The sequence below is a fragment of the Schistocerca piceifrons genome, chromosome 11 (genome assembly GCF_021461385.2).
Source record: "Schistocerca piceifrons isolate TAMUIC-IGC-003096 chromosome 11, iqSchPice1.1, whole genome shotgun sequence".
Lineage (NCBI taxonomy): Eukaryota > Metazoa > Arthropoda > Insecta > Orthoptera > Acrididae > Schistocerca > Schistocerca piceifrons.
This window is the reverse complement of record NC_060148.1, coordinates 163322899-163337289: the sequence shown is the minus strand read 5'-3', so window position 1 is coordinate 163337289 and position 14391 is coordinate 163322899. Positions and strand designations below refer to the sequence as shown.

At 43.2% G+C, this 14391-nt stretch overlaps 1 protein-coding gene across 1 annotated transcript in view; it reads left to right on the top strand.

Moving 5' to 3' along the window:
- LOC124719986 (zinc finger protein 737-like) overlaps positions 1–9997 on the top strand; it is an 88343-nt gene extending 78346 nt beyond the window's left edge. Inside the window, exons 6-7 of the mRNA XM_047245213.1 lie at positions 7776–8137; positions 8243–9997. Of these exons, the coding sequence (XP_047101169.1) occupies positions 7776–8137; positions 8243–9600 (1720 nt within the window). The 3' untranslated portion in view covers positions 9601–9997. The remainder of the gene's footprint in view (positions 1–7775; positions 8138–8242) is intronic.
- The last annotated feature ends 4394 nt before the right edge of the window (positions 9998–14391 follow it).

Here is a 14391-nt window from a genome sequence, read left to right as displayed (position 1 = left end):
AGCCTTAAATGGCGCTATGAGGTGGCGCCACAGGCGCGCGTGATGTGCGTCTGCACTGAAATTCTAATCAGTTGCATATCTCATCGCTGCAAACTCATGGTGTAAATTTCACTTGATTCGGATGCTTCCTTCAGAGTGTTGCATTTACGGTGGCCAGCAGTGTATATGTTTGCTGTCTATGGATGATGAAATCCATGAGCCAAATGAAGTCACTTGCCATGTAGAAGCCTCTCAGCGTGCAAGACTGGGCATTCACAGAGGGCGGTATCACTGGTAATTGGAAGCTCCGATGTTAGGTGTGTAATAGCACCATTTAGAGATGCGACTGCATAGGAGGGGAAGTAATCCAATGTGCATTCTGTGTGGGCACTAGGAGTAGTCTTTACAGATAAGAAATGGGTGCTTCCGGATGCCAAGAAAAGCATGGCATAGCCAGCTGTAGGTGTTTGCTCACGTTAGTGCTGACAATATGTGCCACATTGGACTGGAAGAGGTTCTTCTGGTTTCAGGCGACTAGGTAGTAAAGACTGCCAGTCTTGCTTGTGAGACGAGGGTGGAGCTCACCATCTGTAGCATCATGGGCAGAACTGAAAGTGGTTCTTTGGTACAGAGTGGAGTGAAGGTCTGAATCAGAGTTCCAGGCAGTTCTGCAATTGTGTTGGTTGCAGATTCCTCGATTACCGCGCAAAGGTGGTGGATTTACAGTTTCTGCTAAATGGGTCAGGAGTCAACTATACAACAGAAGCAGTTCCACAAGTATGGGGGATGTGTAAAGGAGACTGGTCTTTTTTTTTAGGTTAGAGGGTCTCAGGTAAGTGCAGAAAGCGCTTCAGTTTCAAAGGCTGCAAGTAGAACACTGAAATAGGGTAGATACAACCACAATAAGTATTGTAGTTATAAATTGTCATAGCTGCATTAGAAAAGAACCAGGACTCAAAGCACTAACAAAATACACTGAATTTCAAATCGTTATATGTATTGAAATAAGTTCAGCTGAAATTTTTCAAGAGACGTAACCATGTTCACAAAGAACAGATGACATACAGTTGGCAGTGTAGTGGTCATTGCTGTTCAACATAATTTATCTTGTAGTAAAATTTAAGTAGATAGTTCCTGTGAAGTAGTATGGGTAGTGACCAATTAAAAGTTCCAGTCTGAGAGGCTGTGGTCTATCTGTAAAACTACTTCCTGACGATTCGTTGCCAACTGCGGGCAACATCTTCAGAGGTTAGTCAACAATGGCTGCCATATAGAGGGCACCAACATATGTCACGTGGTGCCGACTGTAAGACTGTCTCTGACTAACATCATTATTCTCGAATGAATGTATTGATCGTCACATCGTTAGTGCAAAGTCGACCGCCATATCCTGTCTAACTTTAAGCCTTCCTTTTTCCTATTCCTGAATCTCTATAGCTTCCCTATACATATGTACATAACAATCGATGACCTGGCTAGCACACTTGCCTCACTAAATTTTATTTCATTATCCCCGTCTTCAAAAACATGGTCTGCTACAGCCGTTTTGTCTGTATATCCCAATAGACAGTTCATTTCGTTTCCGGTTTAGTGGGTATTGACACTTCTTATCCTTGTTTCTATATAAACCTTCCCACAGCCACGCGAAATTTTACACACCTCAGGAGTTGATAAGAGATGTCATGCATGTTTCAACGATCATAAATACCGTAATTTTGGTCAAAAAAGTTCTGGGTTTGAGGCCGCCTTCCTCAGGCTGTACACCCTATGACAACGGCCGCGGAAGCCTACGTTTTCACTCACTAATCTTCTTTGTGGGTCTAAAGATTGATTCAACTTGAAACTTGGCCGGAACTTTCCGAATACGGTCTGTAATATTACGAACAAATGGAAGAAAAGCTTTTCCAGCTGATGGTTGTTCTTACTGAATGTTGTCATACACTTTTCTTCTGGGATTGTGCTCGATCTATCTCGTTGTCTGCGTCTCCATTTTTCTTAACAGCCATTCGCAAATGATCTACTTCATCTTGCAAATAAACTGGCTCACAGATGTTACTAGCTCCGCCCACCCTTTTTTTAATGACATCTGTCTTCTGCCTGGGTTGAAGGTTCGAATCCTTATGGAGGTAATGGTCTGTGTGTGTTTATTTTCTATACACTTTTTGCCCTAGCCACCCATATGCCCATTTAATTGCTGATACATCCAAAAAATTTATTTGTCCATTTCTCTTTTTCTCCATAGTACATTGTCTTTGGATTAATACTATTCATATAGATCAAGAAACCATGCAGTTCCTCTTCACCATGATTTCATACCACAAAAGTCTCATCCACATACCGATACCACTATAAAGGGCTTGTACTGCCAGACTGCAGCACCTGCTGTTCAAAAAATTAGCAACAACTGGAGTCGGAGGGCAGTTCGTAAAACTCATCATAATGGAAATAAGTCATGGACGGGCAATGTTGGGACCTCCACGGCCTGGCAGCCAGTTGTTGACTCACCTCGAAAGTTGTTGCCTACAGTTGACAACGAAACGTCAGGAAGTAGTAGTTTTGCAGATCGACCACGGCCTCTCAGCCCAGAAGTCTTAACCAATGAAGATACTGACTGTGAAAGCCTACACATTATGATTAGTACAGTTTGAGCTTATACCTACCAACTGGAATAAGTTAAGAAGTTCCCTTTACCGACGCTCTGACTTGGATGAAACAGTTGCTGAACAGTTAAAAGAAAACTTGAGTGTCATTTCAAATAGGTATGCCACTCTTAAAATTATAAATGGTAAGACTTCAGTCTACCATCGATATATTGGCGAAAATAAATGTTTGTCAGTGCTAGGCATAAAACGTCGTCCAAAACCGTACTTAATGGCGTCTCTGAAAATTATTTTGAACAAAGAGTTCAGAAGCGCACTCATTGTAGATGGTTGCGAAAACATCCTTCACATCTTAATAACCCTGACCAAACAGGGAGCATAACAGATACAGTGATTAGTGACCACAATGTGGTTGAGCCATGAAGAGTTCACAAGAGTGAATACTGTAACATCGAAACTCACCAAAATAACCAAAAAAATTCATGCCCTTGAAAACGCACATAAAAATTCGCTTGACACATTTTGAAGAGACAGTTTCCATTCCTTCTAAACATAGTCTAGATGCGGTTTAAAGTCAAATAAGTAATAACTGGGAGTTACATGTCAAATTAATAAGAGGTGGTACTGGCACAAGACAGGTCAGACCTGGTGCCGAAGCAATGAAATACACATGCCAAATGTTAACGATGCAAATAACCACAAGATTGGCAACGTTTTACAGAAGCTTGAAATTTGTCGCAAATTTCAATGAGTGGCCTTTAATAGTTTCCAGGACGCCACTCTGCCTTGAAATGTGGTAGAAAACCCGAAGAAACTCTGGTTGTATGTTAAGTATACAGTTGACAAGGTGAATTGATACCTTCATTGTGCGATAGCAATGGTAAAGTTAATGATGGCAGTGCTACTAAAGCGAGTTACTGAAGACGAATTTTCTAAATTCCTTCACAGGAAAAGCAAAGTAAATATTCCAGAATTCTAATCAAGAATAACTGCCTACATGAGTAACTTAGGAGTGGGTATCCTAAATATAGTGGAGCTGCTTAAAACACTTAAAAAAGGCAGTGCCTGTGGTCCAATTTATACACCATTCAGGTTTCTTTCAGAATATGCTAATAAAATTGCCCTATACTTAGCAGTCATATACAACTCTTCAACTGCAGAAAGAGCGGTACCAAAAGACTGGAAATTTAAACGAATTACACCAGAACCCAAGAAAGGAAATGGGAGTAATCCGATGAAATGCACACCCATACCACTAACGTCACTTTGCAGTAGGATTTTGGAAAACAGTCTGTTTGAACATTGAGTTACATTGAAGAAATCATTTATTGACAAATAGCCAACACATATTCGGAAAACATAATTCCTGTGAAACACAACAAGCTCTTTATTCTCGCAAAGTAATGACTGATATGGACAGATGACATTACATTGATTGAATATTTTTTTGATTTTCAGACGGCTTTTGGCTCAGTTCCTCACAAGTGACTTCAGATTACATTGTGTGCCCCTAGAATATCATCCTAGTTCTGTGCACCGATTCGTGATTTTGTACCAGAAATGTCACAGTTCGTACTAAGTTAAAGATAGTCATCAAAGTAATATCTGACGTTTCCCAAGGAAGTATTATAGGCCCTCCTGATCTACATACACGATTTAGGAGACAATCAGAGCAGCTCTTAGATTTTTTGCAGATGATGCTGTCATTTACCTTATTGTAAAGTCATCAGATGATCAAAAGGAATTGTGAAGTGATAAAGATATCTGTATGGTGTGAAAAATGGCAATTGACTATAAATAATAAAAAGTATGAAGTCGACCACATGAGTGCTAACATAAATATGCTGAACGGTGTTTACATGATAGATCATACAAACCAAAAAGCTGCAAACTCAAATACATAGGAATTACACTTATAATTAAATAAAATCATAACATTCATATAGATAATGCTCTGGAGGAAGCAAACCAAAGACTGATATCTTGGTAGACCACATAGAAAACGTAACAAGTCCACTAAAGAAACAGTGTACACTATGCTTGTCTGGCCTCTTGTGGAGTATTAGTGTGCTGTGGGACGTCAAAGAAATTCAAAGAAGGCAGCGGGTTTTGTATTATTGCGAAATAAGGGAAAGCGTGCTATTGATATGATACGTGAACTGGGGTGGTGGTATTTAAAACAAAGGCGTTTTTCGCTATGGCAAGACCTTTTCGTGAAATTTCATACATGAATTTTGTCGTCAGTGTGATATTTTATTGGTGCCCATCTATACAGAGAGAAATTATCATAGTAAAGTACGAGAAATCGGAGCTCACATGGGAAGATGTAAGTGTTCGTTTTCTCTGCACGCTGAGAGAGTGGGATGGTAGAGAAGTAGATAAAAAATGATGGTTCGATGACCCTCTGACAGACCCTTAACTGTGAATTGCAGAGTAATTATGTAGGGATAGATCATCATCCATATGTCTATCCTTTCGGTCTTACGACATTTAGGTGGTGTGGCTGACAATTGTCTCAGAGCCAGTTGCTATTCACATATTTACCAACACTGTTCCCATTACATTTTGTGGAATACCACAGCAACAACAGCAAGTTGCTTCAAAATCTTCAGTATCAGCATTCCCACTATGGTGTGCCATGGGCACAAAATTAAATTAACTGAATGTAGAAAATCGAATGTTTAGCAGTGTGACTTTTTTTTTATTTCTAATACCTTCAGTTGATGTCTACATCAGTCCTTGTCAAGATACCAAGGCTGTGAGATTGCTATGACCCTCCCCCCTTCCCTCTCTCTCCCCCCTCTCTCCCCCCTTCCCTCTCTCCCCCCTTCCCTCTCTCCCCCCTTCCCTCTCTCCCCCCTTCCCCCTCTCCCCCTTCCCCCTCTCCCCCTTCCCCCTCTCCCCCCTTCCCCCTCTCCCCCCTTCCCCCTCTCCCCCCTTCCCCCTCTCCCCCCTTCCCCCTCTCCCCCCTTCCCCCTCTCCCCCCTTCCCCCTCTCCCCCCTTCCCCCTCTCCCCCCTTCCCCCTCTCCCCCCTTCCCCCTCTCCCCCCTTCCCCCTCTCCCCCCTTCCCCCTCTCCCGCCTTCCCCCTCTCCCGCCTTCCCCCTCTCCCGCCTTCCCCCTCTCCCGCCTTCCCCCTCTCCCGCCTTCCCCCTCTCCCCCCTTCCCCCTCTCCCCCTTCCCCCTCTCCCCCCTTCCCCCTCTCCCCCCTTCCCCTTCTCCCCCCCTTCCCCTTCTCCCCCCCTTCCCCCTCTCCCCCCCTTCCCCCTCTCCCCCCCTCTCCCCCCTTCCCCCTCTCCCCCCTCTCCCCCCCTTCCCCCTCTCCCCCCCTTCCCCCTCTCCCCCCCTTCCCCCTCTCCCCCCCTTCCCCCTCTCCCCCCTTCCCCCTCTCCCCCCTTCCCCCTCTCCCCCCCTTCCCCCTCTCCCCCCCTTCCCCCTCTCCCCCCCTTCCCCCTCTCCCCCCCTTCCCCCTCTCCCCCCTTCCCCCTCTCCCCCCTTCCCTCTCTCCCCCCCTTCCCTCTCTCCCCCCCTTCCCTCTCTCCCCCCCTTCCCTCTCTCCCCCCCTTCCCTCTCTCCCCCCCTTCCCTCTCTCCCCCCCTTCCCTCTCTCCCCCCCTTCCCTCTCTCCCCCCCCTTCCCTCTCTCCCTCCCCTTCCCTCTCTCCCCCCCCTTCCCTCTCTCCCCCCCCTTCCCTCTCTCCCTCCCCTTCCCTCTCTCCCCCCCCTTCCCTCTCTCCCCCCCCTTCCCTCTCTCCCCCCCCCTTCCCTCTCTCCCCCCCTCCCCATCTTCCCTCTCTTCCCCTCCCTCACTCCCCATCTCTTTCCCCCACCCCTCTCCCTCTTTCCCCCCTCCCTCTTATTATAGAGATGGAACATGCCCTTCCCTCTCAACCTTAGTTGCATATTTTTTGATTTCTTTCTTCATTATTAATATTCAGTTACTTCACTTTCATATGTGACAATACATGTTGAAACTAATGGAGTTAAAAAAAAGTTAAAATACTTACTAATTCGGTTGTCAACTTCTAGAATCTGATACACACCATGATACCAGTTAAATTAAAGAACAATTGTGTGTTCCCAGTTAAGAGTTTAAAAACACTCGAAATTTACCAGATACCATTGCAAAAAAACTATATACTCTACACATTGCAAAAAAAGTTAAAAGTTAGTCAGAACAAAAGAAAGCACTGGAACATGCACACCTTCAGTAGTTCATAATACTTCATGTCCAACATGATGCACCTGAAAGGCATCACAGTTCTCTCTGTGGGAAAGGATTGAAATGGAAGTGGAATAATGGGACCCAGATAATACAGGGGTATCTCATGCATCAGCTGTTACCGCTGCCACTCAATATGGAGTGTCAGCCTGCAGTGTTTAATGGATGATGTGGCCATTCATGTGTCTCCTTCAGTCAGTGGTGTTCTGCAATGCCAGGAACATGTAAAAACTTTCAAAAAGGCTCAGTGTAAATATAATAGACAATTTACAACCATTTCCATCTTTTCAGACAGTATTTCCATTTGTGCAAGGCTTCATACAAGTTGCAGTGCCAAAAACATAGTCTTGGATTAAAACCATCTGGAAGTGTGTCATTCATTCATTCATTCATTCATTCATTCATTCATTCATTCATTCATCAGCATGCAATTTTTTTCTCTTGACTGATGTGACATTGATTCTTGTTCATTAACACTCATTATCCACCTGACTGAAATCCATACTAGATACCTAATTAAAATATTGAAGCTTGCTCTAGTTTTTGACTTACTGGGAATCAAACAAAAAAAATCTGTTTACTAGGTGAAATAAATTTATCATTTCTGAAGGTGAAAGTGTTTGCAAAACAATGAAAGGGCACTTACAGAGCTAAGATAATGGAACAGGAACATTAAAAAATTATTTGTGTTAATTAAATCTCACATACTTTGAACTGAAGAATTTTGAATTAAGACATGTAACATACATCTTTTGATACATTTAATTAATTGGTGTAGACTATTAATGTGTAGCACTGTATTTTGAAAAGATGGTAAAATGTGAATGTGAATAATTTTAATTCTCATCTAAAAATTTCAAATCAAATTGGCAGGGACTCAGATCAAGCAATATTGAATTTCCTCTGGGTATTTTAGTTTTAAACCACGGATCTCTCCTTCTGATGGAATATTATATACTCTCCTCTTCACTCTTCAGATTGACTCAGAGTACTGGTGGGAGCTGCGGCACAGCACGTGAAGAAACTTGTCACCATAGACTGGTCAAGGATGAGTTGGTGACAGACATGGAGAAGTCAACACACGAGTTTGGTACCAATACAGATGATGTGACTATTGATAAGGAATGCTCAGTTGCCACCCAATATGACTGTGCTACGAGGGAAAAGGAATTACATGTATATATTTGTAATTTCTGCCAACAAAGCTTTCCTTCAAAATACAGACTCACAATGCATGTGTTTATGCACATTGATGGCACTCAACCACCTTTGTATGTTTGTAAGTGGTGTGGTGAGGTATTACACAGTGATGTTAGTTTGAAAAAACATTTGAAAATGAGTGAGTATTATGTCTTAACTGCTGGCAACCATGAAACATATGGCTATAGTGATAAGCATGAAAGCAGCATCTTCTTGAATAGTGATCCAGTAGTTTCTGTTGCAGAAGACAATGAGCAGCCTTCATATAAGGAAACTAGGAAAGCTTCAAAGAAGTCCTCTGACATGTGTAACACACAAACTGCAAATTTTGCAGAGAAAACAAGTGATTATGGAATTTCATCTACAGCTGTTAATATCAGTGCCCAGGCTGATCTACCTACTGCAAAAAGAACCAACAAATGTGATATTTGTGGCAAATTGTTCACTAGGTCAGGTGATCTCAAGAGACATGTATTCATACACAGCAGGAAAAGACCGCACAAATGTGACATACGTGACAAATCGTATGCCCAGTCAGTTCGTCTCAAGACACGGATATTAATTCGCACTGGGAGGAAACCTCACAAACATGAGATTTCTGGGAAATCTTATGCTAGGGATCTCAAAACACAATCATTAATTCACACCGGAAAGAAACCCCACAAATGCGATATTTGTGGGAAATCTTTTACTATGGCAGGGAATCTCAACAAACACAAATTTATTCATACTGGAAAGAAACCTCATAAATGTGAGATTTGTATGAAATCTTTTGCTAGGTCAGACGATCTCAAGAAACATGCATTCACGCACACCGGGGTAAGACCTCACAAATGTGATATTTGTGGGAAATCGTTTGCTTTCTCAAGCGACCTCAACAGACATGTATTAATTCACACAGGAAAGAAACCTCACAAATGTGACATATGTGGGAAATGTTTTGCTGCGTTAAGCAATCTCAAGGTACATACGTTAATTCACACTGGGAAGCAACCCCGCAAATGCGATATCTGTGGGAAATCTTTTGCTACGGCAGGCAGTCTCAAGACACACTCCATAATTCACTCTGGAAAGAAACCTCACAAATGTGAAATTTGTGGGAAGTGTTTTACTGTGTCAAGCAATCTCAAGACACATCTATTAATTCACACTGGGAAGAAACCCCACAACTGCGATATTTGTGGGAAATCTTTTTCTACGGCAGGCAGTCTCAAGACACACTCCATAATTCACTCTGGAGAGAAACCTCACAAATGTGAGATTTGTGGGAAGTGTTTTAATGTGTTAAGCAATCTCAAGACACATTTATTAATTCACACTGGGAAGAAACCCCACAAATGCGATATTTGTGGGAAATCTTTTCCTACTGCAGGCAGTCTCAAGACACACTCACTAATTCACTCTGGAAATAAACCTCACAAATGTGAGATTTGTGGGAGATGTTTTACTGTATCAAGCAATCTCAAGACACATGTATTAATTCACACTGGGAAGAAACCTCACAAATGCGATATTTGTGGGAAATCTTTTACCAGGGCAGGCAGTCTGAAGAAACACTCACTAATTCACACTGGAAAGAAACCTAACAAATGTGAGTTGTGACAAGTCATTTGCTAGATCAGGCGATCTCAGGACACATGCAGTAGAACACATTGGAATGGGACCTCCCAAATATCATATGTGACAAGTTTCACTGAATTGGGTACTCTCAAGACACAAGCATTACTTCACATCATAAAGAAACTACAAGTAAGTGTTAGTTTATACAAATAGGTTTTCCTGGGTGGTGCCATCAAGGCCTTTAAAATAATGGATCTAGCAGAGGAACAATAAGTTGTCACACCTGTGAAATAACATTAAAATGTGGCAGAACTGTAAAACAAAAACGTGCAATAATGTGTAGTACAGAGTGGTAGCAGGTAATGTGACAATATAAAAATCCAAATCTGCAGCTTGAGATGTCGAGAAATTGTATTGCTAAATAAACGAGAAACATAAATCGAATTTTTTTTTTGGTCATTAACGCTGCTGATTTTTCCCCATTGATCTTGAGACATGAAGATTGTCAATTGTGATAAATCCTTACCTTTGTCAGTAATCATAAGTAGCATTCAATATTCAGTAGAAGCCCAAAGAAATGTTATGACTTGCTGCTTATTATTCCAAACAGTCATCATGTAGTACTTGTAACTCTGCATTTTAGAAACAGTGGCAGCAACAGTGAATGTGACAATTACTCAGGTATGTTTCCTGAAGAGATTTCCTGTATGTGTCATTAATATTGTGTACATTGTTTTGTTAGTACTAATCCTGCATTAGTAAACGTAACAACAGATATAGCAACCAGCTTAATAGCATGTTTGTCCACCTTTGGAACACAATACATCGACAGTTCTACATGATGTGGACTTGACATGTCGTTTACATGTTTCTGAACGTATGTTGCACCAGATGTCTATGCAATTGTATTCCATACATTCAGATCAGGTAAATGGTGTGGTCGAGGCATCGGTGTTAGTTACCATGCTACTCAAACCACTGTGGAGTCATTCTGCACATGTGACATGGACAGTTATCATGCTGAAAGAAGCTTTCACCAATGGAGAACACATCAGTCTTGAAAGAATCTATGCAGTTGCAACAAATGTCACGTAGTCTGCAACTGTTATGATGCCTTCAATTACTACTAGATTTCCCAAAGGAGCCCAAGTGACTGCCCCCATAGCATAATGGGTCCTCCATCTGGTGCCATTTACCTAGATGATAGCATATCTGGATGTGACAACTGATGTGGTGTAACAGGAAATGTCATCCAGTCTGACATTTGCATTGACCTTCAGTCCAGCCTGAATGATCCCTTGCCCACAGCAGTTGCAATTGAACATTTTGGTGGATCAGTATGGAAACATACAATGACCATATGTTGTGAATTCTCATGTTCAACAATGTACATTGAACTGTGGGTTCAAAAATGTGTATGGCCGTTTTCCGTCATTACATATGCCACATATTGCCAAATTTCCAGCCTTACAGAACAGGCAAGCCTCTGACCTCCATGATTTGTGAAGTATAGATGTATTACACCTTTTCATAAGGTTATGGTTTTTATCACCTTTCAGCCACTTTCCACAGATGTTCTCAATAGTAGCATAGATTCAGCCAATGAGCTTCACCACTCTTGAGGCACTATTTCCCAACTGAAATGACATTGTAACTTGCCCTTTGCTAAAGTCACTTAAGTCATCTTGTTTACATGCTCGCATCCCCTCTAAAACAGTACCTTGTTAATGTCTGGTCTACTTATATACTTATAATCTGCTTACTGTATCATGCGCATACAACATGTGGCATTCATTCTCCTCAGAGGCAGTGTTCATGACATTTATGCTCATCAGTGCATCTTCAGGTAAATGGGTCAGGTGCGAAAATGTGTAATCTAACATATGCACTGTGCTTTGTTGCCATTTACACCAGTGCCGTATTTTTGTGAAATTTTTGTTTCACAAAGCTCTGTATATGATTCAGAGACACTGTAGATAAGTGTTATGCACCAAAGCTCTTAATTATTTGTTCAGCAATTAATACTGTGAGAGTTCTACATGAAATAAAATGGGTAAACAAATATTAGGTGTTATGATTTGATTCCAGTTATTTCTATAGCAAGAACAACTCTCAGAATATGAGTACTAAATACACTCCTGGAAATTGAAATAAGAACACCGTGAATTCATTGTCCCAGGAAGGGGAAACTTTATTGACACATTCCTGGGGTCAGATACATCACATGATCACACTGACAGAACCACAGGCACATAGACACAGGCAGCAGAGCATGCACAATGTCGGTACTAGTACAGTGTATATCCACCTTTCGCAGCAATGCAGGCTGCTATTCTCCCATGGAGACGATCGTAGAGATGCTGGATGTAGTCCTGTGGAACGGCTTGCCAAGCCATTTCCACCTGGCGCCTCAGTTGGACCAGCGTTCGTGCTGGACGTGCAGACCGCGTGAGACGACGCTTCATCCAGTCCCAAACATGCTCAATGGGGGACAGATCCGGAGATCTTGCTGGCCAGGGTAGTTGACTTACACCTTCTAGAGCACGTTGGGTGGCACGGGATACATGCGGACGTGCATTGTCCTGTTGGAACAGCAAGTCCCCTTGCCGGTCTAGAAATGGTAGAACGATGGGTTCGATGACGGTTTGGATGTACCGTGCACTATTCAGTGTCACCTCGACGATCACCAGTGGTCTACGGCCAGTGTAGGAGATCGCCCCCCACACCATGATGCCGGGTGTTGGCCCTGTGTGCCTCGGTCGTATGCAGTCCTGATTGTGGCGCTCACCTGCATGGCGCCAAACACGCATACGACCATCATTGGCACCAAGGCAGAAGCGACTCTCATCGCTGAAGACGACACGTCTCCATTCGTCCCTCCATTCACGCCTGTCGCGACACCACTGGAGGCGGGCTGCACGATATTGGGGCATGAGCGGAAGACGGCCTAACGGTCTGCGGGACCGTAGCCCAGCTTCATGGAGACGGTTGCGAATGGTCCTCGCCGATACCCCAGGAGCAACAGTGTCCCTAATTTGCTGGGAAGTGGCGGTGCGGTCCCCTACGGCACTGCATAGGATCCTACGGTCTTGGCGTGCATCCGTGCATCGCTGCGGTCCGGTCCCAGGTTGACAGGCACGTGCACCTTCCGCCGACCACTGGCGACAACATCGATGTACTGTGGAGACCTCACGCCCCATGTGTTGAGCAATTCGGCGGTACGTCCACCCGGCCTCCCCCATGCCCACTATACGCCCTCGCTCAAAGTCCGTCAACTGCACATACGGTTCACGTCCACGCTGTCGCGGCATGCTACCAGTGTTAAAGACTGCGATGGAGCTCCGTATGCCACGGCAAACTGGCTGACACTGACGGCAGCAGTGCACAAATGCTGCGCAGCTAGCGCCATTCGACGGCCAACACCACGGTTCCTGGTGTGTCCCCTGTGCCGTGCGTGTGATCATTGCTTGTACAGCCCTCTCGCAGTGTCCGGAGCAAGTATTGTGGGTGTGACACACCAGTGTCAATGTGTTCTTTTTTCCATTTCCAGGAGTGTATTTCTTGTGTTACGTTCAAAGATGTTTCCATTGTGGATATTTTTATTAATTTGTGTAAATAAAAATGACTTTTTTGGAAATGTGTATTTATGCTTCATTTTTAATTTCAGAACGATTGTTTAAATTTTTGATTTACTACCTATTTGTTATTGTTGAAAGTGGTTTAGTATGACCCATCATACGTGTAAATCATGGAGACAGTTATAATTAAGTGATTTGCAGTGTTCTGTTTTGCTACGCTTTAGTAATGACACTTTTAGTAATGTGATTACATTTTATTACACTTTTCTCGTGATAAGACATCAACTGCTGTGTAGATTATTCATAATAGGCAACATCCGCATACATTTGTATTAAATATTGTTTTCCAATAAAAGGAAAGAAAAACCGGGTTTCTGGACAACAGCCATATATTCAGCTGAATCTGAAAATATACTACTAAATGTCGCGACAATACATACTACTAATTTCTAAGAAAGACAGTAACATGTTAAAAAAGGTACACAATTTGGACCAAATATCTATCTGTGTTAGCTGAAGATGGGTCATATAGCGTTCATCTGGTACATGAGATGTAAGCAGAAAATAAACATATTGTGTGGGTGTGTGGAAAACCACCCAGAGAACTGAGTCTACATAAACACAGTAGATACCCATAAATTAATGAGTTAACTGCACCTAATAAAATCATGACCTATGCCAATCATGACAATGAACTATTGTACAAGATTTGTCAAGTACTAGTCAATTGTAGGATGTGGTTCCAGGAGTACATGGAAATCAGGCATACAGATGATTTTCATGGGTTTGCAGCTGGGTTCCATCGTCCTGATGACAACACGATATTTAGGCGGACCACCTGGCCGTCATCTTCAGGTGAGATTGAGTGCACAACCACGCCGGAACTGAAGATGGTTGGCTGGTTGTTTTGGCGAAGGAGACCAGACAGCGAGGTCATCAGTCTCATCGGATTAGGGAAGGATGGGGAAGGAAGTCGGCCGTGCCCTTTGAAAAGAACCATCCTGGCATTTGCCTGGAGCGATTTAGGGAAATCACAGAAAACCTGAATCAGGATGGCCGGACGCGGGATTGAACCGTCGTCCTCCCGAATGCGAGTCCAGTGTCTTACCACTGCGCCACCTCGCTCAGTCAGAACTGAAGAGATCTCAGATTCGGCGGCTCCTTTATACCGCGGGTACTGGCCATTGCGCGTGCACGAACAACGGAAGAGCTGCCCTCTGTGAGGTGAAGAACTGCAGCAGCGCCAGCGGTGAAA